The sequence below is a fragment of the Lipotes vexillifer genome, unplaced genomic scaffold (assembly GCF_000442215.2).
Source record: "Lipotes vexillifer unplaced genomic scaffold, Lipotes_vexillifer_v1.1 scaffold1524, whole genome shotgun sequence".
Classification (NCBI taxonomy): domain Eukaryota; kingdom Metazoa; phylum Chordata; class Mammalia; order Artiodactyla; family Lipotidae; genus Lipotes; species Lipotes vexillifer.
The window spans coordinates 709,694-735,785 of record NW_006773476.1 but is presented as its reverse complement, the minus strand read 5'-3'; the positions used below and the strand labels follow the sequence as shown (position 1 = coordinate 735,785).

Here is a 26,092-nt window from a genome sequence, read left to right as displayed (position 1 = left end):
GGCAGGCGGACTCCCAACCACTGCGCCACCAGGGAAGGCCCTGGTTCACATTTTTTAAGCTCATCTGGGCCAGAAGAGGGAAGAGGTAGTGGTGTGGCCCACTCTGAGATGAAGGAAAACTGACCACGATCATGAAGGGGACATGAACATTCTATGTGAGGGCTGACAGATCGAGAAGATCAGTGCAAAAGGATCAAGATAGAACTCTGCGAATTACACATGGGCAGAATAGGCCCGCCTACCCCGTGGGCACTGAAAAGCCAGTCTTCCCAATGGCCTTCCCAGAATCTGAAATTCTCTTCATTAATAGCCTACATAAAGGGTGGTAATCATGCCATAACTATAGTTAAAGCGTTATGTAACCTAAGAGGGGTAACATTTCCTAGAAGACACATTAGCAGTTCATCTGAGTAAATCATCAGTCACTCTTGTCACCTCGTAGAAAAAGCACTGAAGGGGTGAGACACAGGACAGGTCTACCTTGATGGGGCCTGGGTATACTAAGAAGCCCCTGGGCAGCTATGGTGGAAGTACAGGAGCACTTGGGTGATTTGGGGGGTGGGCTGGAAGGGTTGCTGATGGAGAGTTAGACAACTTTCACCTCTTTCCTTCCCACGTTTTTCTTAGTTTCCTGCTCGTGATAGACATAGAGAATATGCAGATGTCTCAAATAAATTCTTCCCTTTCTTATTCTTCTCCTGCTGAGCCACTGGACTTTCAAGGGCTTCTAGAGATTTCAGAGATCGTTGGTTTTCTTTTTGTCCTCTAGAGCCTAACTATACATTGCATTTCCAACCCTACAAGCTGCAGCAAGGGACCATGGGGCTATTGAAATTTCTTTCTCTTTTTCTCATTGCAGTCTGCTCCCAGTTCTCAAGAGGGGTGTATGCCATCTTTGGATTCTATGACCAGATGTCAATGAACACTCTGACCTCCTTCTGTGGAGCTCTGCACACATCCTTTGTCACACCCAGCTTCCCCACTGATGCAGATGTGCAGTTTGTCATCCAGATGCGCCCGGCCTTGAAGGGCGCTATTCTGAGTCTTTTGGGTCACTACAAGTGGGAGAAGTTTGTGTACCTTTACGACACAGAAAGAGGTAAGAAGAGGCATGCGCTCTCCTCTTTGAATATTCATGTAACAGTGGTGTTCAACCTTCCTCAACTCAGGCTTGTCCCCTTCTCTTCCAATAAATCTCATATCCTTTTAAAATTGTAATTAATATTCAAAATGAATTTAAGAGTGAGGCCAAAAAAGAATCAAAACAATAGCAATTTTAGAATCTAGTTTTTCAAATTGTACATGTCCTCCCACCCCCAACTTTGAAAAGGGGTTTCGGATTATCCTCCTGGTTGAACCACTGTTGTTGAAAAAGAACGCTTCCCCCTCCCCAAACTAAGTTATCTGGTTTACATACAGAAATTAAAAGCAGCTTAGTCTAGAACAGAGAGAGGCCTAAGCTGGAAAGGTTTTGGAGAATTAATCCTGCCAGAGACTATCATTATCCTTATTTCATAGGTGAGAAAACTGAAGCCCAAAGAGGAAAAGTGCTTTTTCACACAGTAGCTTAACCACAGAGCTGGGACTGGTGGCGATGTCTCTGGCTTCCAGATCACATTAGGTGTTCAGATTACGGGGCTTCAGCAATTATCTGATGGAAATAATGAATGGAGGCTGGCTAAACCAGGTTTTGGGGGTAGATAGTTTTTCTAATGGTAAGACACATTATATTGACTCTACTGAGGACAATTATATTGAAACAGTCTCAAAAATTAGGGGTCTGATCTTAAATAGTATACAGGTAGGTGTACACATCATAATGCAGCTAAACAGACTCCTCTAAAACCCCGTTATCTTTGAGGGCTTCTTCAGTAAAACCAAGGGATCCTATCACCATGAGATTCCAAAAGATAACGTTACTTTATCACTTGTTTGCTTGTAATCCAGGTTATACACAGGGAATGGCTCTCTCTGACTCAGGACTTCCTGACTCAGAGAAAGAAGGCGCAAATGGAAGGCCTATCTGCCTGAGGGGGTCCCTGGAAATGACATTCTTACAGGTATCTTAACTCGAAGGGCCATTTTGTTCTTAGGAATCCAGAGTACCCTTCAATTCACTCTCATTTTGATTCACCATCAAACCCTGTCAGGAAACACTAAGGCCTGTATTTGCTGATGGTACTTACCTCCAGAATATTATCAAATTTCATGAACCTGAAGCAGGAGAGCAGAGTTCTAGTCCATGCTCCGCCACTAACTAGCTCTCTGACCTTGACCAACTCATTCAATCTCTTTTGGCCTTGATCTCCTCACCAAAGCTACGTCCCTTCTTAATGTAATAGTCTATGATTTTTAAATATTATACTAGACATAGTATAGACTTTGTATCTTATTACTAATCCTAACTTACATCGTATCAGTTAATTAGTCAACCAATCTACAAGCTGTTATCAATCCTCAATGGTTTATTTAAATCTTGTGATACATGCTTATATAATACTGTTCCAGTAGGGGTAGACTGTAAAGGACATTCATGAAACAATTCATGAACAACTTTCAGAGCAAAGTATCAAACTCAGTATCAAATTGAGTGCTACACTACAGATTCTGATTGCTATGAGAATTGTGAAAAGGTAGCACTCCAAGAAATAGAGTTTCTGAAGGCTGGCTAGAGGAGCCAGGCCTTAAAGGATGTATAAGCTGTGGATTGGAAGAGAAAAAGGAAATGGACTTTGGGGAAGAGGAAGGGAACATGAACAAAGGGCAGAATCAGGAAGGAGTGCTGTGTGTTCCTACAGATCTTTGCCTGACTAGAGTACCAAAAGAGTTTGAACGTTCTAATTCACAGTTTGCTAAATTTTAATGCATTTCGTTTCTTTCCGCCACTGAGGATGAATTAGCCTATTTCCATGTACTATATACAGTGTAGTCTGGTGCATAAAAATCTAATTTTCAGAACTGAAGTTTGTAAATTAGACAGCTTCTCTCCTGAAACTTTTTTAAAACTAAATATCAGTTCTGCTAATGCTGTAGCCTCTCATTTATTGAAAAGCAGGAGACACAAGTTAATGTATTCTCTCCTCGTCTCCCATGACCCTCCTTTGCCCCTTAGCTCTCTTTTAGACGAAAGGAAGCAAAAATCCATCTCTGCCTGTTTCTTAACCTGCAGTTTTTCTCCAATCATCTCACTAAATAGTTTGTTCAATTCTATGGTCCTAGAGCCAAAAGAAACCTTTCTGACTTGTGTGTGTTCATATTTTTTCCTCCATAGCCATTTAGCTGGTGGGATTAATCTGCTCTGTTTAAGAAGTACTTTCTATAAAGTTTTATGCTAATTTCCTCCTTGGAAGGCCTTCTTAAAACACTGCATATTATGACCCTGTTCCAAAAGCTTCAATGGTTTCTATTGCCCACATTGAAAAATAAAAGCAGTCTATTTCTTAAGACTCGACATAATTATGCATCAACCAACCAATGAACCTGTTGTCTTAACATTATGTTACTAATGAGAACCTTCCACTGCAGGCAGCTCCCATTTTCCACTGTTGCCCAAATGTGCCAGAACCATACTTGCCTCAGCAACTGCACTTCTACTACCTGGAATTCTTTCCATCTTGATTATGAAAATCCTTCCTGCCTATCCTTCCATTTTTCAAAACCCACTTCAAACTCTACCTCTCCAAGGTAGCTTTCCCTGACCACTCCAGTGCACAATGATTCATTCATTCATTCATTCAATAGGTGGCAAGGTTAAAATGATGAACAAGATAGACATGTCTCCTGCTGTTATAAAGCTTACATTCTAATAAGGGAGATAGAAAAAAAAATAAGCCAACAAATAAAATAATTATATATTTAGGTAAGGTGCTATGAAAGAAACGAAGAGACAGACACTAATGGATAGAACCTAATTTTAAAAGGATTCTCAGGGACAGCCTCATTGAGAAGGGGCATTTAAGCTGAGAACTAAAGAAGTAGAAGGAGACAGCCACGTGAAGAATAGAGAGAAAGAGTTTTCAAGCAGTGGAAATAGCAAGTGCAAAGGCCCTGCGGCAGGGAAGAGCTTGGTACGTTTGAGGAACCGAAAGAAGACGAGCGTGGCTAAAGGGTAGTGAGGAGGTTGAGAGTGGCCTAAGATGAGACTATAAAGGTAAACAGAAGCCAGATCATAGCCATGGAGTACAGACAGGAGCCGAGATAAGGAATATGAATTTTATTCTAACTGCAATGTGAAGTCATGGGAGGATTCTGAGCAGGGGAGTCACATGATCTCATTTAAGTTTCTGTAGAGAATGGAGTGTGGTGCAAGAGTGAAGGAAAGGAGATGAATTAAAAGGCCATTGTGGTCATCCAGGCGAGAAATGATGGCAGCTTAGACTAGACTGGAGATAGAGAAAAGCAGACAGAGTTGAAGTGAATTTTGGACACAGAATCAACAGAACTTGGTGACAGATTGACTGTGGCACGTGAGGGAAAGAAAGGATTCGTGGGTGACTACTAAGCTTTTGGCTTGAGAGACTGGGTAAGGTAGCGATGCTACTTACTGCGGTGACTGAGGGCAGGAGGTGAAGCAGAGTCTAAAGGAGCAGAGACCTTGCCCACCTCTGAATGCCCACAGAACCCTTTTGTCCATATCATTCACTTGGCACTTACCTGCTTTCTGTTGTTATCTCACTGGGTCTGCTATTTACCTTCCCAGGCGCTTCTCTCCATTATGATAGTCAACAATTGCTTAAGCCCCTAGGTTTAGACTTTGCGCCTCCTCTGGTTTCTAGCACAGGCCTGAGTCCATACTTGGTGTTTTCCCAATTCCATTAGTGATTCATTCAGAATAAGCCCACGTCTTGTTTTTAAATGTTGGACTGAAAGAAAGAGACAGAAAAACCAAGAAGGAAGGGAGGGAGGGAGGATTAGAGGGAAGGAAGGAAGGAAGGAAGGAAGGAGGGAGGGAGGGAGGGAAGGAAGGAGGGAGGGAGAGAGGAAGGGAAGGGAGAGAGGAAGGAAGAAAGAAAGAAAGAAAGAAAATGGGCGGAAGGGAGGAAGGAAGGAAAGAGAAAACCCAATTTATAACTCAAAGGATGTGGTATGGTTCTTTAAAATATTCAATAATGTATCTATTCTGCATTTTCTCTTTTTCTACAATGATCATCTCTTGCTTCAGTAATAAACATTATGGGGAGAAATTACAACTGCAAAGTGTAATTTTAGAAGTTTTTAGATTACATAAGAGAGAAATGAAAGACGGAGAGAGACAGAAGGGAGCACCTATAATTACATTCAAATAAGCTAAATATACAAATGATGTGACTCCACTGCATAAGGGCAGGGATGAGTGAGGAGCTGAGAAATGGGTTAAACACTTGAGGTCATTTAAAAGATTTACAGCACAATCAGGGTAATTTTATCTCTGAAATTATGAAACATTGAGTGGATTTCAAGGCTTTGTTAGTTACGCTTTGATTTCTGTCTGCTGAGTAAGGTCTGATTTTGTGTTTGCAGGTCATCACTTTGCTTAGTTACTAAAATCACCACCCTGGTTTGTTAATACAAAGCTGAAATTTACGCTCTTGGTGCTATATACATCAAAAGTGAGCTCTTGGGAAAGTCATGAGGTTTACTAAGCGTGGTATCTGCCCCCTTTGTACCCTCTTCTCTTTATCGACCCCCTTTTTTTTACTTGTCTATGCCTGCCCTCCCTGGCTTGACACCTCTGTCCTAACCTGCCTCTACACCTCCATAAGAACTCTTCCACTTTGCTATTAGACCTATCTTTTGGGTGCAAGTGACCTAGCTCTCTGTGGTGCTAACATTTCCCCCAGAACAGCAGCATGCTTGAGAACTGCAGCCAGACTCTCTCGTGCACCTGACAACTCTCCTTGGCTTCAATGGGCACAGCCCACAGAGATGAAAGAATCTGGCCCAGCCTGTGGCTCTCAGCTTAGATAATGAGATAATAGCTCTAAGTGCCCTTTGAGGCAACTAGTTCCTACCTTCTTGTCAGTGTTCAATGAACTCCTGCTGTTTCCTATTCTCAACCTGAAACTCCCTACTCAGTTCCCAGGTAACTCTCAGGAAGTCACCTGCCTTCTAACAGACCTTTCTGTTTGCTCTAGAAGGTTGTGTCAGGAACGTGGGCAGTGACAACAAGTAGTCGGTCAGTCAACAAGCAATTATTGGGCGTTTCCTAGTGCTGGCTTGTGCTAGGCCACTGGCAGTGTTCAAGCAGAGTTTGGGTCCTGCCTTTGAGGAGCTGACAATCCTGTTGCTGAAGCAGTGATTTATCTCAGGGGCCTGGAAAAATTAATTTTTAACGCAACTGTTGCCCCCTCCACCAACGAAACTTGCATTCATTAGAGCAGGCACCTCGTGAAACGATTAAAGTGTTGCCAGAGAGCCGGGAAGATGGGAAAATGTTAAAATATCCTGAAGGGCTTAAGAGGTAAAGAGATTCTCCAAGACAAGGAGAAAGGGCCTCTCCTCAGAGGACCGGGAATGTTTTCAGATCGGCTGGATTTAAACTCTACTGAGAGGCAAGCAGGGCTTCAGTCCCTCGCGCCTTCCTGCATGCTGTCGTTTACCACCTACTTACATAACCTGGCTTCATCCCTTCCATCCAGTTCTACTTTCCCAAATAAGGCACAGATTTGCTCTCTGCATCTCTCTCTCTCTCTCTCTGCCTGTCTCTCTCCCTTCCTCCATGCTTCACCCTCTCTCTCCCTTTCTACAGACGCACAGACACAGGCACGCATGCGCACATGCATGGACAGGCACACATCCCAGTACCAATCAGTGGTACAAACCAACAAACCCCTATTATTGTCATTTTATTATCTTAGCTTGATAAGAGCAGCTGCCATTTTTTAAGCATTTATTATGTACTAGACCCTGAGTTTATGAATTACCACATTTAATCCTCACGGCATCCCCGTATCTTTACAACAGAAGGAAACCAAGGCACGAAAAGATTCAATGATGGCTCCTAGGGACCACAGAGCGTAGTGTGCCAAAGCAATGAAAGCCAGGAGTTCAACCAAGGCCTGCCACACTCCACAGTCTGTGTGCGCTGTTCACTGGGCTGCCGTATTGCCTCCCACACTTTTAACACTGAAACTGCGATTAGCTCTTCCCTTCAGCCATTCTTCAAAGGACCTGTTACCTAGACCCTGCCTGTCCTAGTTGCCTCCCTGTGGATGCACTCCAGTTGTCCATTTCTTTCTGAAAGCCTGGTGTCCACAAAAGAACACAAGAGCCTTTGGTCCCTGAGTCCCAGGAATCCAGATAGGCAGCAGGTAAAAAAAAAAAAAATCGAGGTTAAGGGGTAGATGGGGAGCAAAAGGAGTAAATGCAGCCAGACAGGTGGGTTTGCCCATAGTGAGCGCTCGTGGAATGCTGTGCTGTGGACCTGACTCTGAGGTGAATCTGAACTCGTAGATTCCTCTCTGGGGCAAAGCCGCTTCCAGAGCCCAGAAAAATCTAAACCTGCAGGTCGTCATCACTACGGGACTGTTTCTGGTTGGAGAAGAAAGCAAGGAGAGACTGATGATAGGGTCTACCATGGCTACTTGGCAGGAAGTTTAAAGAAAGGAGCAGGTAATGGTTAAAAAAAAAAAAAAAGACAGATTATCACGGATTTTTTTTCCTCCTCCACTTTAAGAACTGATGATTAAAGGATTGAGAAGGTAACAGATGGCTACTATTCTAGTCATGTCTAGTTGCCTTTTGGGAAGAACGAAGCCAAAAGAATTTTTATTGAAATTCAAGCTACTTTTTACATCTGAATGAATTAGGAAGACCCAGAGAGTACATCCTCTGGTGAGAGACAGATACTAAATTCCCCTGTTTGAGCAGCAATAATCAGGGTTGACAGTACCTGAGACATTTGGTAGTTTCTGCGGCCTGTCTAATCTATTGTGACGATGCTTCAACTGTGAGAGCATCTCGAGAGCCTGCACAATAATAATAATGAATGACTATTTGGACCGGATTGTGAATAAAAGACTGTACATCTGTCTATAATGAGAATTTCATTGAAAATGAAAATACTAAAGCTGTCATATTTTTAAATATTTCGATTTGCACATCCTTGACTGTTTTGGGACATAACAAGAGAAACTGCGGAGAACCTTGTTGTCAGCTCTTGAAATAAATTACCATTTAAACACTTCCTCTCCACAAAGGTTATTAGCTTAGTAGCTTGTTCCTGGGGTTGGACCATCAGTTGGGGAAAAAAATCACTAGACGTTAAACTACCCTTTCAAAAGCGGAATATTAGTTACTGTGGAAACTGTTCTCTCAACTTAACATATTCCATTGTATCTCTCCAATGCTGCAGATTAGACTGAAGCGACTATTAATAAATACTGTCATATTTTACAGCTGTCATGCAAAGCTGAAAAAAGGCTTTGCTGTGATTAGATCCTGTTTACTGTAATATTTCTAGCTCAGACTCGGAAAGGCAGCTGTCCTATAAAGGTATTTTCCATAAGTAGAATATTTCTCCCTCAAATGACATGACTAATTTTAATGTATCGTTAACTCCTTGGTGGCAGTGAATTTGAGGTTGAATTGACTTTACAGCCAGAGATACATCCCTCTCCAGAGACACACTAAGCGAAAATGTCAATTTTTTTCTCTTGGGTTGTCCTTCATATTCAGAGATGTTGCTTTAAGTAGTCCCCTCCTCCGCAGAAGGACAAATTTGCATGGGTTTATCCGCCTTCTTTTGCCCTGTCCCTCTTGTGACTGATTGCATTGTTTGCAAGGCAGCTGGTCAGGATTTAGGCTAGGAATGACACTTCAGTGGGCTAGCTAGTAATTCTGCTTCGTGAGCTAAAATGCCACTGTATGAGTGAAAGAAATAGATCTCTAGCCCCCCTACCGTGCTGTAGCTGTTTGTAATGGTATTCACATCTCTGAAAAAGGGAGGTGGCAGCTGGCAGGGTTGCTTTTGCCCTGACCTTCCGTTGCTTTTCATCAAGCTCTTTGAGGAATTAACCCTCACTCACTAAGCTGAATATCTAGTTTTCAATGAATGGGTGATTGTTACACCATCAAGGAGTAACTGACATGTCCCATAAATCCACCGGTGGAGCCTGAGCTCCCTCTTTGAGAAGGCTCTTCTAAATGTTCCCTGGGGAAGAGACAGACTGTGATGTAGATCTACAGCTGTGACTTTGAGGTTTGTCTCCTGGAGGCCCCTGAGACAACAATTAAAGCCAGGGCAGGTTTGCTGTGGAAGTGAAACAAAAGAATGCATGTAATGTCTTTTGCACCAAGCTGAACAGGGTAACATGCTCAATAAATTTTACCTCTTATTATTTTAACAGTGGTCCTCCATGCGGAGGGAGGGTGATTTTCCCCCTGCAGGGGACATTTGGCAATGTCTAGAGACATTTTTCGTAGTGGGTAGAGGACAGGAATGCTGCTAAACATCCTACAGTGCACAGGATAGCACCCCACCCCCAAAGAATTATTCAGACCAAAATATCAATAGTACCAAGGTGGCAGCAGGGTCAAAGGACAAATGGTTGCAAGAATTCCTCAAGGGGTTGTAATGAACCAATGTAGCATTTATTGAGTGTCTCTTACTGTGCCTAAATTGGTGTTAAGAGTTATGTTAAGTAGAAGGTGGAGTCTTTAGCCTTGAAGAACTTACATTATGGTCAGAGAGACGGGATAAGATTTATGTACAGATTGGAAGTACTATGAGAGTCCAAATAAGAAAGAGCTCATCACAATAAGCAAGCTGGACCCATCAGGGAAGGCTCCATGGAAGCAGTTAAACAGTCTTCTGAGCCCACCACCCAACTGCCTTCCCTAGCAATGAATGACCTTGCTTTGATGGCTAAGGCCAAGTGGTTACCTAGAACCAAAACAACATGGCATTCCCATCAATGTTCCCAAAAGTCAGAGCTTAGGGCAAGAAACACAATTAAAAGAAAAACCAAAATGGGAACAATGTTCCTTTTACTAAATGGAAAGCAATTACAGAGCTGTTGAAAATAGGCAGTAAACAAAAGAGGGGAGGGAAATACTGGCAAAATTCCATTTTCCCAACTAATCCTGTAGCAAAAGTGCAATTTGCAACAAAATCAACAGTGCCCTCTCCCTCTCTCTTGCAGTCAAACACATTGTTTGGCATCAGCACGGCTACATGTGATGCCTTAGCAGTAAAGTTTACAGAAGCTAGGAGGACAGAATATGATTGGCCGGGGTGGGGGTGGGGGCAGCAGCGGTTAAGGTGGAGCACAGCTCACTCCTTCCCCCCTCCTCCCCCCACAGTCTCTGTGGAACACCCTCATTCAGGGGGAAAAGAGGGGCACAAATAAAGACTACAGCACTCCCAGTCTCCCTGAATCCTTTCCAATCAATAAGTTGCCAGTGTCAACTGCTGTCCTGCTTTGTCGACTCCACAAACGATCTGATTAATTCTCTGTGCTAACCGCCTCAGCGGGCTCTCTCGGCAGTAGAACAGAGGCTAATTAAGATCATGTCGGGCGAGGAGGCTGACAGGTTGTGTTCCTGGGCCACACTGAACTTTTAGAGGGCGCTTCAACTTCACCGCGGGCAGGCAGTGCTTGGCAGGCTTCTCATTTATTTCCCCGATTCCTGAATCAACGGGCCTCCGTTTTGTCAAGGATTTACGTCCTACTCCTTGGGGTAATTAGCTGCCACTGTGTTCACTTTGAATTGCATTATTTCAGCTTCCTTTCATTTGAATTTTTAATATGTTTGTAAACAGAGATAACAATTAATAGTGGGGTCATTTTCGCTCCTAAATCGCGTGTGTGTGTGTGTGTGTGTGTGTGTGTGTGTGTGTGTGTGTGTGTGTGTCTTACCAGCATACGGCCCATAGAGGTGAGTTTAGGACAGATAAAGGAAGCCTTACTTCTCACAGCAGGTAGAAAATGGAGGAAACATATGGAACTCATTACACCAAGCGGTGGATTAGACTGAAAATATAAATAGCTTCCCTCTCCCCCTAAATAAAGGCTTAGATGAATTCATGGATGACAGACCCGTAATGAGTTATTAAGGGAAAGAGATGTTCAGAGATTTCTCTAAACTGAGGTTGACACACTTTGCAAAGTAGACTTAATGGGCCACATTTGCCTTCCCATAGGCACATGGTCACACTGAGTACGGGCATCTGTGTCCAGAGTTTTTAAAGGTAATTTCAAGAGTCTGTTATGTATCTAAGAAGTGGGGAGGAATGCTGAGAAACAGAACGGCTCTCCAGAAACATTCTGTCTCTTCTCATATGATCAGAGCCTCCAACCACACATCAAGAACGCCCGGTTGTGAGAGGTGATTGGCTCACTTAAGGATGTTGAGGAAAAGCATCATCAAACCATATCCTCAGTTCCATGCCCAACTCTAAGTAGCCATGTGATCCTGGGCAAGTCATATAGCCTTTCTGGTCCTCAGATCCCACATCTGTAAAATGAGGGCGTGGACTCAATCGTTCTTCAACTAACAACTCCTGAGTGCAGGGATTCTGTGTCAGAGACATTACTGGGATTATGGAAGTGAATGAAACAGAGTGCCTGCTCTTAATAAGCTCACAGTTTAGAAGGGGAGCAGAGACAGGTTAATAAGTAAGTAGAATCTAGAGTGATTCTTTTAGGTTCTAAAATTTTGTGAGCTATTATAGCACTTCCATTTATAATGAAGCCAGAACTCTTTTTCAAATGACCACTCTTAGGGAGGGTTATGGAGACACAAATAATCACCCACATTGGCTTTGGAAATTAGCCAGAGACCCTCTCAGCACACTCTTGTTTTTTCTTGCTCATCCCTTAGTGCTCAGCCCTTAACCTTTCTAGGACCCTGCTAGGTAGAGGAGAAAAGGAGACAATGCTTCATTGCTAGATTAGGATATCCCAGCAGATCTTAAAACCCTTCCTGGCAGATCTCCAAGTTAGGGACTGCCATGACTCACTTCTAACAAGGTTTGCTGGGATTCTCAACAGTGCCTCCCCTCCATTCAACATTTTGAAGCCAATACCCTTCACGTTCTTAAAATGACAATCTCATCCGCAGTCTCAAGGCTTCTGTAAAATGCGTGCATTGTTTCCTGCCAAAAATGATATGAATTTCTAGCATAATAGCTAATGCAGTTTTGTTTGTGGAATATATCCAGTTTCTCTAAAGATTCAAAATGCTTCACTAGGCAGGACAGTTACAGTTTTACATGGGCTTTCCAGAGGCTCTCCCCAAGTCTAGATCCATATGTCTAGTTTTTCCCTAAAACCTTTTCCTTGATGCACCACCAGTACCTCAAACTCAACCTGACGAACTCTGAACTTTCATCTTCCCAGAAAACCCCCTGCTCCACCTATGTTCCCAGGCTCAGTGAACGGCACTGCCCAGCTGCCTGAAGCAGAAACCTTATCCTTGAATCTTCCTTCATCATCCCTCACATCTCATCATCAAAGACCCTATTCTACATTCCCACTACTGCTGACTCAACTTCAGTCTACCATCACCTGCTCCATCCTCCTAACTGATCTCCCTGATTTTATGCCCTCCACCACTGCCAGAGAGCAATCTTCCCATCACAACACTCCCCTGCCCAAAAGCTTTCAGCAGTGCCCTGTTACTCCTAGGACCATGTCCTAGTTTCTTAGCATGGCACAGAAGGGATCTCGCGATCCAATTAAACTCTGACCCATTTTCCTTGCCTCATGTCCTCCCAGCCCTTACCCACTAGTTCCCTATGCTCTAGCCATATGGAAGTATGCCACTTTCAATAAGCAACATGTACTATGCCTTTGTTGGGTTTTTCGGGGGAGGGGTTGCCTCCATGCCTTTGCACATACTGTTCCAACTTTCCAGCACTCAGCCCCCTCACTCCACTCTCCCACCACCACCACCACCCCCCAACACACACACAAATGTGCTCCCGCTCTATCTGGTAAATGACATATCCTTCAAAACTGTTCAGATATTCTCTTCCCTAGATCTAGGTGTCCACCACTGCCTGCCCTGTGTCCTTATAGTATTCTGTATATGCCTCTAGTATAGCACTGATTATACTATAGTATTTTTATGTGTTTATGTCTTTCTCTTCCTCACAAGACTGTGAACTTCTTAAAGACAAGATTGTCATCTTATTCATCTCTGCCAGCACTCTGAGTATAATACAGTACCTGGATTATTATCATTTTTAAACTGAACAAATGAATGAGTGAATGTCAGACCTTAACTAAAAACAAAATGGGAGATTTCAGGGACCTTGATGAACTGAAGGAGATGGATTTGGGTAGATTATGTCCTCAGATCCTATATTAGATGCTCAACTACCTCCTATATACTGTGCTAACCTTGATTTTGAGTTCTTGTGTGACCCAGCCTCCTTACCAAAAATATCACCTTCCTGATCCAACCAACTTGGAAGCAGAACAAACATTTTAGTGCTGGGAAGTTTAGTTATGGGTTTCTAGCTAAAGAACAAATCTGCAGTGAACTAGATGCTCCCTGAATCTCAGCCAATACAGAGTCATTAACATTTGAGGACTCTCAAATGCTAGGGTGTAGATATTGCACTATTTCATACCAACCAATGGTATTTAGAGATCCACATGCGTTCTCTAAAGACTAGAGCAGTGTGATATTAATTTCCACAGCTCCCAGTGAAAAAGTAAATAAGGCAAATTATTTCAAATTGTCTGTGTAGGCAATGTGACAAGGGTGAAAAGTGATGCGAGAGCAGGTGCAGTCAGTTCTCAGTTATCTGTACCAGACGAAGCGAGCCACTCACCTATAATCCAAAGGGCATTTCCATAGGCTTTCCATAAACAGACTTTTCCTTCTTGCTTCTATCCTACTTAGGTTTGGCTGGGCGTGGGCATAAAAGGAGGTGCCCCCAGGGAAAGGGATCTTTAAAGATGTCCCCTCAATTACAAATTCCCAAAAGACAGGAGGAACTAGCAGGAATATGATACAAAATAGTTGTGTAGAGAAATAGAAGTGGGCACGGGAGGACACAGAAGCGTGGGACCCCGAATTCAGGGAGAAAAAGGGTGGTGTCAAGGCCCCCAAAACAAACTTTGCTAATCTTACAATGACCAGCCCTGTTCTTGAAACCATAATTACTGACAGACACAAATCAGGAACAAAGATAATCAACAATAAACATCGTAAACCTGGTAATTTTTGCAAATTTTTACTTTTTTTATTTTTTTTTTTTTTTTTTTTTTTTTGCGGTACGCGGGCCTCTCAGTGCTGTGGCCTCTCCGGCTGCGGAGCACAGGCTCCGGACGCGCAGGCTCAGCGGCCACGGCTCACGGGCCCAGCCGCTCCGCGGCATGTGGGATCCTCCCGGACCGGGGAACGAACCCGCGTCCCCTGCATCGGCAGGTGGACTCTCAACCACTGTGCCACCAGGGAAGCCCTGCTTAAAATTTTTGTTGCTTGAAATTAAAAAGAATTGCATCAGGTGTGAAATTTGCCAGATCCAACAAGCAAACTATAGAATTATTACACAGAAGCACTTTATAACCCTGAGAGGCTGAGAAAAGGCTTCTAAAGATTAGTCAGGTCTCTTTCTCTCTTGGGAAGCTCTTGGCGGAGGTGTATTCTTCCTGAAAATACTTAAGAAAGAATAACTGGTTTCTATTTGGTACAGTGTGGCAGGAAGCAGTGCAATATTATTTATCAAAACTACCCACTGTCTTCCATCTTTTGACTTTTTCCCGTAATATAAATGTGTTATGTTTCATCAATAAGGTGGTAACTTTCAAGAGGAGGGACTAAGGCTTACCTAAGTGATGCTTTTGTTGTTTGTTTGGTTTTGTTTTGTTTTTGTTTTTGTCTTCTGCGGTACGCGGGCCTCTCACTGTTGTGGCCTCTCCCGTTGCGGAGCACAGGCTCCAGACGCGCAGGCTCAGCGGCCATGGCTCACGGGCCCAGCCTCTCCGCGGCATGTGGGATCCTCCCGGACCGGGGCACGAACCCGTGTCCCCTGCATCGGCAGGCGGACTCTCAACCACTGCGCCACCAGGGAAGCCCTAAGTGATGCTTTTATCCCACCACTTTTATCCACCTAGAACAGTGCTGGATAGTAGCATAAAAAAAAAAAAAAATCTTAGATATGTCAAGCTGGAAAGGTCTTTAAAGTTCTTAAGTCTGAGGTTTCAGCTTCCAAAAGAATGGATTGGCCCCATATTTTCTTGAGTTGGTGAGTTTTCTAATCTGTAATTCTACTTAAAATGTGGGATTCCAAAACCCTAAAGGCTAGCCACAGATTTATCGTATTAAGTCTTTTCTACTCTGTCTCAATTCTTTTATCAACATAATGGTAGTAATATACTTTGCATCCTGTCTCACAGGAATAAAGAGGAATGGCATAATGACGTAAGCTAAAATCAAATGCTGAATATGACTGAGCAATTGCCTATGGCTAAAAGAACTGCTCTGCAGATAAGTGGTTAAGATGTAAGAAGACAGGCTCATCCTACTGTGCCCACAGAGTCACAGTGCTTTCTTTAAGTCTTTACCCAACAGAACTGAAAGCGTTTATGTGCCTTTCTACATTCCTTGGGTATTCACCCACCCAGACAGACGATCCAGCCAGTTCTGTCTATTCCTTCTACTGATTAGCAAGTCACTGCATTAAATGGGAATAGTCCACAAATGCTAATCAGACCAGTGACTCCTATGGTATACTCCCTGGGCCATACCATGGCTAGCAAGAATGGGTTCTGGGTTCCCTGCCTGTTATCTTCACCCTTAAAGTGAGATAATTATTGTACTTAACTCATAAGATTGCTGTGTAGACTACATCCATGAAGGGCACCTAGAATTAGCATTCTGTAAGTGTTAGCCATTAAGAATTAGCCATGTAAGAATTAGCATTCTGTGTTAGCCATTATTATTATGTGCTTATGAGGGTCACAGGACAGGAGTGACCACTGAGACACAGAATGAAGATACTTAGCTGCCCTGTCATGTCTTGCCTGTGCCTTGGGGCCAACCCACTCACTTCTCCAATGTGCTAATTTTGGTCCTCCTCTATCAGAATCAGAACCTGTTCCCAGGAAAGGAGCTGGGAAACATATTTACATTATACAGAGGTAGAAATGGCTGATGCACAACCTCACTCAAGACATCTCTGTGTTTCAGCCAAGTACAGAAAGCCTCGGGCCAAAAGAAGGAAGCCTTGCTTTTGGAATTGCAGTACTGGTGATGGGGGATGGTCATTAGTTTCCTACAATCCTAACTTCATAGCCAGCCCTCTGTCTGTCCCATATATTGCTAAGGCTAGACCCATGGCTGAAGAGAAGGAAATGACTGGAAAAGCTAGAGCAGTGCATTTTTGTGGTTTTACTGGGCACAAGTTCTGGAGAATAATAAAACAGAAAATGGCATTCTCTTCGTTCACAAGCAAATACAAATGCCTAAAGCCAACTTAAGCTGAACAGACAGGCTCTTTGGAAAATCTTGAAGCCAGTGGCTCCACCAAAAATACATCTATATTTCCATTTTTTAATAAGCCGACAGAAAGCAGAGCATATGTCTTTTCTGACACATTTTAGGCTCCCTTGGATTCATAGTATACATATTGAATCCTAGAATTGTGAAGCAAAGCTCAGTTTATCGTCTTACATTTGTTTGGCTTAAGTTGGCAAATATTGGAAAAGGGGACGAAGGACCGTGTCTCTAGTTGCAAGTTCCCTTCCACCTGCAGGCCCATCCCCTGCAGCCATTGCCATAGGACTGGGTGGACCATCATTTGAGTGGATCACCCACTAGGAGGGCTATGAAAAGAAAGCAGAGGACAACAGTTGGAGGGCATGAGGAGATTGCTGGTAATTTTGTGGGAAATCATGGGAAGAATCCTTTTGTGGTCTTATAGATGAGCAGATAAGATATAACAAGTACCCTCACTGACAGTCTTCAGAAGTCCAAAGTCAGCATTCCCCAAACTCCAGCTTCCTCATCACTTTATCTTAGGGGCTATATCCACCAAGCAGATGTTCAAGATTCTCTGGTACAGTGGCCTGTCTTCTGAACATAGAAACAGGACATGTGGTCTGGTGATGTGTTTTCTTTCTTGGTTTATTCCAAGACAGGCCTGAAGATTTCAATCCCAACTCTGACATCAATCTGCTGTGTGACCTTGGGCCAAAATCTGAGTGTCTGTAAAATGGAAATGGTTATAGTACCTACGTAACTAGACTGTTATGAAAACTAAATGAGATATGGTAGAAGTGCTTAGCACAGTGTCTGATAAACAGAGATGCACTCAGTACATACCATTAAATCTTCTTTTGTTGATTTACAATGTTGTCAGTTTCAGGTATACAGCAAATATCATTAAATCTTGCTTTTTCTTAGCTAGACTGATCATTTCTATGTTTGATTGAAGTCTTTAGTGCATTCATACTTAATACAATTATTGACATTGTTGGATTTACATCTGTCATTTTGCTATTTGTTTTCTGCTTGTCTCATGTATTTTTTCCTCCTGTACCACTTCTTTTTGTGTTAAGCCAGTATTTTTTTAAGTAAACCATTTTAATTACTCTCTTGAAAAAAAAAAAAGAAAGAAAGAAATGTGCTCAATACATGGTAACTATTATTACTTATGATAATGATTAAAAGTTTAGAAAAGCATCAACATGAAACCACATTTAGTTGCTAACTTCAGGAATCCCCTTTTTGGAAAAGAAGGGAGAATACATGAAATCTGGACGGCTCCAGAAAATCCTGGATGTCTTATCACTGTACCTAAAGGCACTTCTTTCCCTTCAGTTTAATAAGGCATCTTAGAAGAAGAGATGGAAAGAAGACAAAAATAGGAGGCAAAAGCAACCTTCTCACTGACCCCATAATTCCTTATAGCTGCTGCTAAGCTATTTAGAGCTCTGGGATCTGACTTCTGCTCCTAGCCCTCATCCTTTCTACTACTCTCTGAATGTTCCAACTTGAAATTAGAGAAATATTTCCATCAACTATTTGCCTTCATGATCTCACTTTAATATGTCACTGAGATCTCAAAATTACTGCTCAACTCGGAGCCTCTAAAATGGAAGGGCAGTCAATTATTCTAATTAATATCGTTCAAAAGAAAACCTACCACTTTATACTTCCAAACACTTTGCCCTGTCTTTTATCGTCGTTCATACCCAGTGAGGAGAGCAGAGTACGTGTATCATTGCTGGCTTACAAAGGAAAAGGGGGAGGTGACTTGTCCAAGGTCACCTAGCTAATGAGTAGTGAAAGCAGGACTAAAGCCTGAGTCTCCTAACACCGAGTCCAGCAATCTTTCCACTCCACCAGACTGTCACACAATTTTATGTCAAGGGATTATCTCCTTACTGACTATGAAAGGCTCAGGCTTTTGGGGAAGTTTGGAGACTAATGAGTAATCAGTTCCTCAGACTAATACCCTCCCTTGACTGAGCACCCGCTAAGTGCCAGGCTCTGCGCTGAGCCTTTTAATGCATCATCTCCTTTAATCTTCACAACAATTTTACAAAGGAGGTACTGTCATGATCCTCATTTTACAGATGAGGGAGTAGAGGCAACGTTCAGTGAGTTGCTCAACGTCACACTCCTAGTAAGTGGTGGAGCTAGTCCTAGACACCCTGTTTCCTAACTCCCAGTAAAGTGTTCTTTCTACTACTCCACACAGACGGGAACTTTCAGCTCGATTATTAACAAGGAAGGGATGCTATCTTTAAAGATGCTTTAGGACAAAAAGATAAGCCAGTTCTCTCTCAATTCCTCAGACTGATAGAGGAGAAAAGTATAGAAAGCAGGCAAATCATGCTTAATCCACAAAGCCGTGACTGTGCAGCTGTGGGAGGACAGTTAGGGACACGGAATCCAGCAGAGAGAACTCAGGGGTAGCAGTACATCTTCTCTCACCTGCTCACACCCTGGGCTCCAGTCACAGCTGCTTCTCGCCAAATAGAAGGGTAAAGTAGGAACAGTCAGTCTGTAGCTCCCTTCCTGCCATGGTGGGGATAGCCAGCAAAGAAGGGCATGGGGTATGGGTTGCTACAGCTAACTCACTCACTGATCATTGAAACTTGACCATTCTCATTTTCTTGCCTCCAAAATCCTCCCCTGAGGATACAAATGAATGCAAATCACCCTAAAGACAGGAAAGGTGAAGCTCCATGTGCACAGTTAGACTGGGAAAGCGAAAAATCAGTTCATTATTTCAAGACCTCTTGTGATGCTGTAAATACACAGCCAACACAGAACAAAGATCCCCTTTTCCCCCCTTACATTATTTATGTGCCATCTAAAAATTACATGCCGGCTCTCTTTCCAGCGCTGAGAGGGAGAAACATGCATATTCATGATCTGATAAATATTTAAGTGGGATTTATTTAAATGAGAGAGTCCATTTACAAACATTCCCTGGCTCTGAGATCTTATCCTGGGCACACAGAGGGAGGATAATTTCCTCTGGTAGATTCAAAACCTCCGCTGGCCACCTGCCCCCCTAACTTGGAGCTCTTCCTTGAGGGCTGGTGAATGCCGCCCGCAGTATTTCAAGGCAGTCTTCCGTACCTCCTCCCTCCAGGCCTGCCTTCCTGCTCTGAGCTCATGCCATAGGATCAGTTGTTGGCAAAATGCTAGAGCTGGCAGTTTATTTGGGAGCAGGGGAGGCGGTCACAGCTTCCTTTGCCTGGGCCCTTCCTCTTCACGACACTAGCCCACAGCAGCCAACACCCCTGCTATCTGTGTCCTTCCCATGGTCCATCTCTCCCCCTCAGGGAGGACAGTTTTGTGATACGGCAGATAACCAGGACTGTGCTACCCCTTCCAGGAGGATGTGCATTTCAATACTGCTAAAGCATTTTGTCAGTGCTTCTTTCCAAAGCATGTATGCCCACAGTGTTTCATCGGCTCCTCCAACAATCCTACGAGACTTCAGAGGCAAGAATCACTTTTTAAAGTCTTAGAGATGAAGAAATAAAAGAGAGGACACCCTGCTTGTCCAACCTAAGTCACGCAGCTAGTGCTGGCAGAGCTAAGACTCAAAATCAGGTCTGACTCTTCAACTGGGGACCTTTTCATTATGCAAGGCTGCCTCTCCCCTGGGAGGATGCCTGGAGAGAAAGCATTGGTAACCCAAGGGGAAGGCTAACGGTGAGCTACCAGGCATTGTGCCTGTAGGTGGGGGAAGTATTTGGGGATGCCTGTGGCTGTACCCATCACCTCTTCAATCCTATCGTACAGGTGACTATCATATAGTATAAGGTTAACTTTGGGTTCTCCATTCTGCTGCCTTTCTTGGGCACCACCCTGGCTCTAGCCCTAGCTCATCGTCCTCTCTCCCAAATTAAATTCACCTGTTTGCGTCTCATTTTATGGACGCTTCATTGGATGATCAGTGAATTCACCTGTAGAACTGATCTGGGCTAGGGCACTAATACTGGTTACTGGCTCAATGTACAACATCTCCTGGGTCAAATACACGTTTTGACAGAAGCTTCTAAATGCCTTAACTCGAAGACACTGTGTGTGCAAGGATTTCAAGCAATGAGCCAGGCCAGTGAGGGCGATGTCGCTGAGCAAATGGACGACTTAGGTCTCTAACCTGTGCTACCTAAGTGACCATGTAGTGTACCTAATTTAGGGTTAGCAGGTAAAATACAGGGTGTCCAGTTAAGTTTGATTTTCAGATAAATAAAATTTTTTTTAGAATAAGTGTGTCCCAAATATTGCATGGGACCTACTTACTCTAACAATTATTCATTGTTTTTTTGAAATCCAAATTTACTGGGCTTCCTGATTTTTCATTTGCTAAATCTGGCAACCCTGGCTTAATTACAAGACCTGGCCCGGTGAGAAGTACCATCAAAAAGTGCCTGTTGGGCATCTGCTTGCTTGTGACACTTGGTTGTGATTGAGCCCATAGCATGTAACACTGTACGGGAAGGGCTGGAGGTGGCGAGGGAGAAAGAGAGAAGGCAGCTGTGAGACAGAGAGAAACATATCATCCAGCCCATTATGAGACTGGTCTTAGTTATTTGTACGTGACATAAAAGTAATGTTACTAGGCCTTTTTAGAAAATATAACTAGTCCTATTTGCCTCTCATCAGCAACTCCTCCCCCTGCACCCATCTGCTATGCTATTCTGCTCTATTCTATTCTGCTCTTTGATAAATGAAAAAGGAACAAGTTATGGCCTTGTGTTCTCTGAGAGTGATCCGGGCCCCAGAAGGCTTACTGCAAGCAAAGAGCAAGGCGGGCTGGAGGGGCGTGGCCGGGCCACTGCACAGGCAGCAGGGATGCCCAAATGCAATTAAGCACCAGGCGCAGACCCCAGGAGTAACTGTGGGAAGAGTTCCATGACCAAAAGATATTAGCGGGGCTTCCCTGGTGGCGCAGTGGTTGAGGGTCCGCCTGCCGATGCAGGGGACACGGGTTCGTGCCCCGGTCCGGGAAGATCCCACGTGCCGCGGAGAGGCTGGGCCCGTGAGCCATGGCCGCTGAGCCTGCGCGTCCGGAGCCTGTGCTCCGCGACGGGAGAGGCCACAACAGTGAGAGGCCCGCGTACCGCAAACAAACAAACAAACAAACAAACAAACAAAAAATTAGCGAAGTGAAGTGGAGAATGTTTACAAGCCTAATTAACAATTTGCACAACTCCAGAGTTAAAATTTTTGCTAGTGCCAAGCAGCTTTGTGGACTGACACCATGGAAGCTGAGTTGGACCCAAGGGAGGGGGTGGTACTAGGCTCTAGCTAGTTGGTGAAGTCCGGTAGCTAAGGCACCTACTAAGACGTTCGAATTGAGGAAATGACCAAATGAGAGCAGGAACAGTGGGCTGACTCATTTCCAAGACAATAATGGAGGCTAAGGGATGCAAACTCCAGAAATTAAGCCTTTGAGTAGGAATAATAATGATGATGATAATAAGAATAGCAAACCTTTAAAGCATACATTTCCCCAGACACATATTATTGAGTGTTTTAAACAAAGAAAGCTAGTCTAAGCCATCATTTTACAGATGAGACAACAAAGGTCCAGAGAGGGGAAGTGATTTACCTAATGTCACACAGCAGGTCAGTGGCTGCATTTTGACTCCCAATCCAGTCTTCCATTTACTGTCCAAGGATGCTTTTCTGGAGAGTCTAAAGACGTTGAGTTTTTCTCCTTCATATTCTTTTTTTTTTTTTTAAGGTTTTAGTTTTGTTTTACTTTGTTTTTATTGAGGTAAGGACACTTAACATTTTACCCTCTTAAAACATTTTAAGTGCACAATACCATGTTGTTAACTATAGGCACAGTGTTGTACAGCAGATCTCTAGAACTTACTTCTTTTGTATAACTGAAATTTTATACTCCTAAACAACAACTCCCCTCTCTCCAGCCCGTGGCAACTACCATTCTACTCTCTGTTTCTATGATCTTGACCCTTTTGGCTACCTCATTATAAGTGGGATCATGCACTATTTGTCCTTCTGAGACTGGCTTATTTCACTTAGTGTAACGTCCTCCATGTTCATCCATGGTGTCACATATGGTAGAATTTCCTTCTCTTTTACGGTCGAATAGTATTCCGTTGTAAATGCATACCACATTTAGTTTACCCATTCATCTGTCAGTGGACATTTAGCTACATCTTGGCTGTTGTAAATAATGCTGCAGTGAACATGGGATATCTCTGCACAATCCTGCTTTCAATTCTTTTGGATATATACCCATGAGTAGGATTGCCAGACCATACGGTAGTTCTATTTTTAATTTTTTGAGGAACCTCCATACTGTTTTCCATAACATCTGCACCATTTAAAGACCCACCAACAGTGTACAAGGGTCCCAATTTCTGGACATCCTTACCAGCACTTGTTGTCTCTTGTTTTTTTGTTCTTGTTTTTGCTTTGACAATAGCCATCCAAAAGGTGTGAAGTGACAATCTCACTATGGTATGGATTTGCATTTCCCTGAGGGTTAGTGATACTGAACACCTTTTCATATACCTGTCGGGCATTTGTATATCTATTCAAGTCCTTTGTCCATTTTATAATCAGGTTATTGGCTTTTTGCTATTGAGCTGTAGGAGTCCCTTATATATTTTGGAGATTAACCTCCTATCAGAAAAATGGTTTGCAAATATTTTCTCTCATTCTGTAGGTTGTCTTTTCACTCTGTTGTTTCCTTTGCTGTACAGAATTGTTTTTTTTAGTTTGATAGAGTCCCACTTGTCTATTTTTGCTTTTGTTGTTTGTGCTTTTCATGTCATATCCAAGAAATCATTGCCTAGGATTTACAGATTCAGTGCAATCCATATCAATCCCTATTTTTTACAGAACTCTTTAAAAATTCTAAAATTCATATGGAACTACAAAAGACTCCAAATAGCCAAAGCAATCTTGAGAAAGAAGAACAAAGCTGTAGGCATCACACTTCCTGATTTGAAAATATATTAATTATAAAGCTGTAGTAATTAAAACCAATATGGTACTGGCATAAAAACAGACATATAGACCAATGGAACAGAATAAAGAGCCCAGAAATAAACCCAAGCATATACAGTCAACTGATCTTCAACAAGGGTGCCAGGAATACACAATGGAGAAAGTTTCTCCATCCATAGTTTCTTCAACAAATGGTGTTGGGAAAACTGGATATCCACATGCAAAAGAATGAAATTGGACCTTTATCTTACACCATACATGAAAAATCAACTCGAAGTGGATTAAAGATGTATATGTAAGATCTGAAACTGTAAAACTCCTTGAAGAAAATATAGAGGAAGAGCTTCATGACGTTGATCTACGCAGTGACTTCTCCTCTACGTTCTTGCTCTTCAGTACATTTTCTTTTACTTCCAGAACGTGCTGCTTCCATGCTTTTGAAGTTCTTTTGGAAAACAGGCAGTCTGTTTCCTCTCCCACCACCTACTCCTTTCCCTTGGGATCACTTTTCCATCCTCTCCATAAACTCCCATATCTGGATGAGGATTTTCTGAATGTTATATTTTTAATTGACAGAAATGCAGCTGGGTCCCGTACAGTGAAGAACAACACAGGACCCCTCCCCCTTTCCTCCTTCACTCAGCCATGAGCCAGTGAAAATTCTAAAATTCTACTCAGGTGCACCTACTGTGTGCCAGGCACTCTGCTAAAACAATGCATGAATTTTATTTTATCCTCACAATAACTCTATCATGTAGGCGCTATTATTGGGTCCCATTTTACAGGTGAGAATCCTGCAGTTCAGAGCTCAAGTGAAGATCCCAAGGTTACACAGCTAGTAAGTGACACAACTGGAATTTGAATCCAGGCAGTCTAACTTTAGTGTCCATGCTCTTAGTCTTTTGAAGATCCCCCTTGGAACATCTGACCCACTGCTGCCAGAGTGCTTTTCTTAAACTATGTCATTATTATGTCCTTGCCTACTGCCTCTAGATATTGGCTGTCCACTATGGAAGATACTAGACACATGTGGCTGCTTAAACATAACTTTAAATTAATTAAAATGAAATAAAATTTAAAACACAGTTCCTCAGTCCCATTAACCACATTTCAAGCGCTCAAAAGCCACATGCAGAAAGTGGCTGCCATATTGGCCAGCACAAATAGAGAACATTTCCATCATCGCAGAAAGGTCTATTGGACAGCACGGCTCTAGAGACTAAAATTTGAACACCTCTCCCTGGTGTTTCACATGTTCCACAATCTGAACTCTACCAACTTTTCAGCAGAAAGGCAGTAAATGAGGAGTACAAACTGAGACTGGAGGAAGGGGCAGGAGCCTTCTATGCCACACGAGGGAAGTCAGGCCCCAGCCTGCAGGGCACAATGGACTTCCTCCCTAAGAATAGATAGAGCCAGTGCATGTTGAGACCTGACTCAAACGCGTCTCTTTCAGGAAGTCTGATTAAATAACCAGAGAGGTCAGAAAAGTGTGTCACCCTGTTGACTGGGCGCTCCCCAACACTTACAGGAAGGGTTCCAATGCTTACAGAAAAGAGAAAGATCTCACATTCGGAATGGAGTCAAGGACCTATGCTCAAATCACAGCACTGCCACTTATTAGTGTATAATATTGGGCACGGCCACTTAACACCATTGAGCTTCTGTTTGCCTCTCTGTAAAACAGAGCCAATAATACTTACTCTCCAGATTTGTGTGACGATCAATTATGATAATGAGGAAAGTGAGATAACGGTCTAGGGTAGGACCTGGGCTTTAAAATCCTTCGTGTGATTTTAGGGAGTAGCCAGGGTTGAAAGTCATTGAACTACATGATCTTTGAGGTCCCTTCCAGCTTTGAACTTCAATCCTTGACCCATAGTAAGAAAGGTCAGAAGTCAGTTTGGGCAAAATCCTTACCTGGGTCCTCACAGCAGGCTGCAGGCTTCACCAGTAGCCAGTGTTGCATCCGTCATAGTGAGCCCAGATTTCCAAGCAGCATCACTGATGAGAGTGCAGGGTTGGTGTTGGCTTCTTGGTAGAGTCTGTCTCCACCAAGTGACAGATGCACCCAGAATCTCCAGCCTGGGACTATACCACCATGCTTTTTTTTTTTTTGGCCGTGCTGGGTCTTCATTGCTGCGTGTGGGCTTTCTCTAGTTGTGGTGAGCGGGGTCTATGCTTCATTGCGGTGCGCGGGCTTTTCATTTTGGTGGGTTCTCTTATTGCAGAGCAGAGGCTCTAGGCGCCTGGGCTTCAGTGGTTGCGGCACGTGGGCTCAGTAGTTGTGGCCCACGGGCTCTAGGGCACATGTGCTTCAGTAGTTATGGCGCACAGGCTCGGCAGTTGTGGCTCGTGGGCTCTAGAGTGCAGGCTCAGCAGTTGTGGCTCATGGGCTTAGTCGCTCCGCGGCATGTGCGATCTTCCCGGACCAGTGATCGAACTCGTGTCCCCTGCATTGGCAGGCAGGTTCTTAACCTCTGCACTACCAGGGAAATCCCCCACCATGCATTCTGACTGTCCTGAGAGTAAGTCATTAAACAGCACCAATGGATTTAGACTTTGGATGTTGGTTCAAAGGTTTCTCCTGTCACACAAAGTGGCTTAATTTCAAGGAAATGGAAGTTTCAAAAGAGCAGGCAGATGGAAGTAAGAGGTATACAAGGCGAAGACAGCTGCAAGAAGCTGGCAGAGGGAAAGA

The 26,092-nt window shown here is 43.3% G+C and overlaps 1 protein-coding gene across 2 annotated transcripts in view; it reads left to right on the top strand.

Annotated features, from left to right (window-relative positions):
- Nucleotides 1–26,092, top strand: part of GRIA3 (glutamate ionotropic receptor AMPA type subunit 3) — a 282,338-nt gene that overhangs the window by 72,335 nt on the left and 183,911 nt on the right. For both annotated transcript variants that reach the window (XM_007448347.1, XM_007448348.1), the window contains exon 3: nt 860–1,099. In XM_007448347.1, the coding sequence (XP_007448409.1) occupies nt 860–1,099 (240 nt within the window). The remainder of the gene's footprint in view (nt 1–859; nt 1,100–26,092) is intronic.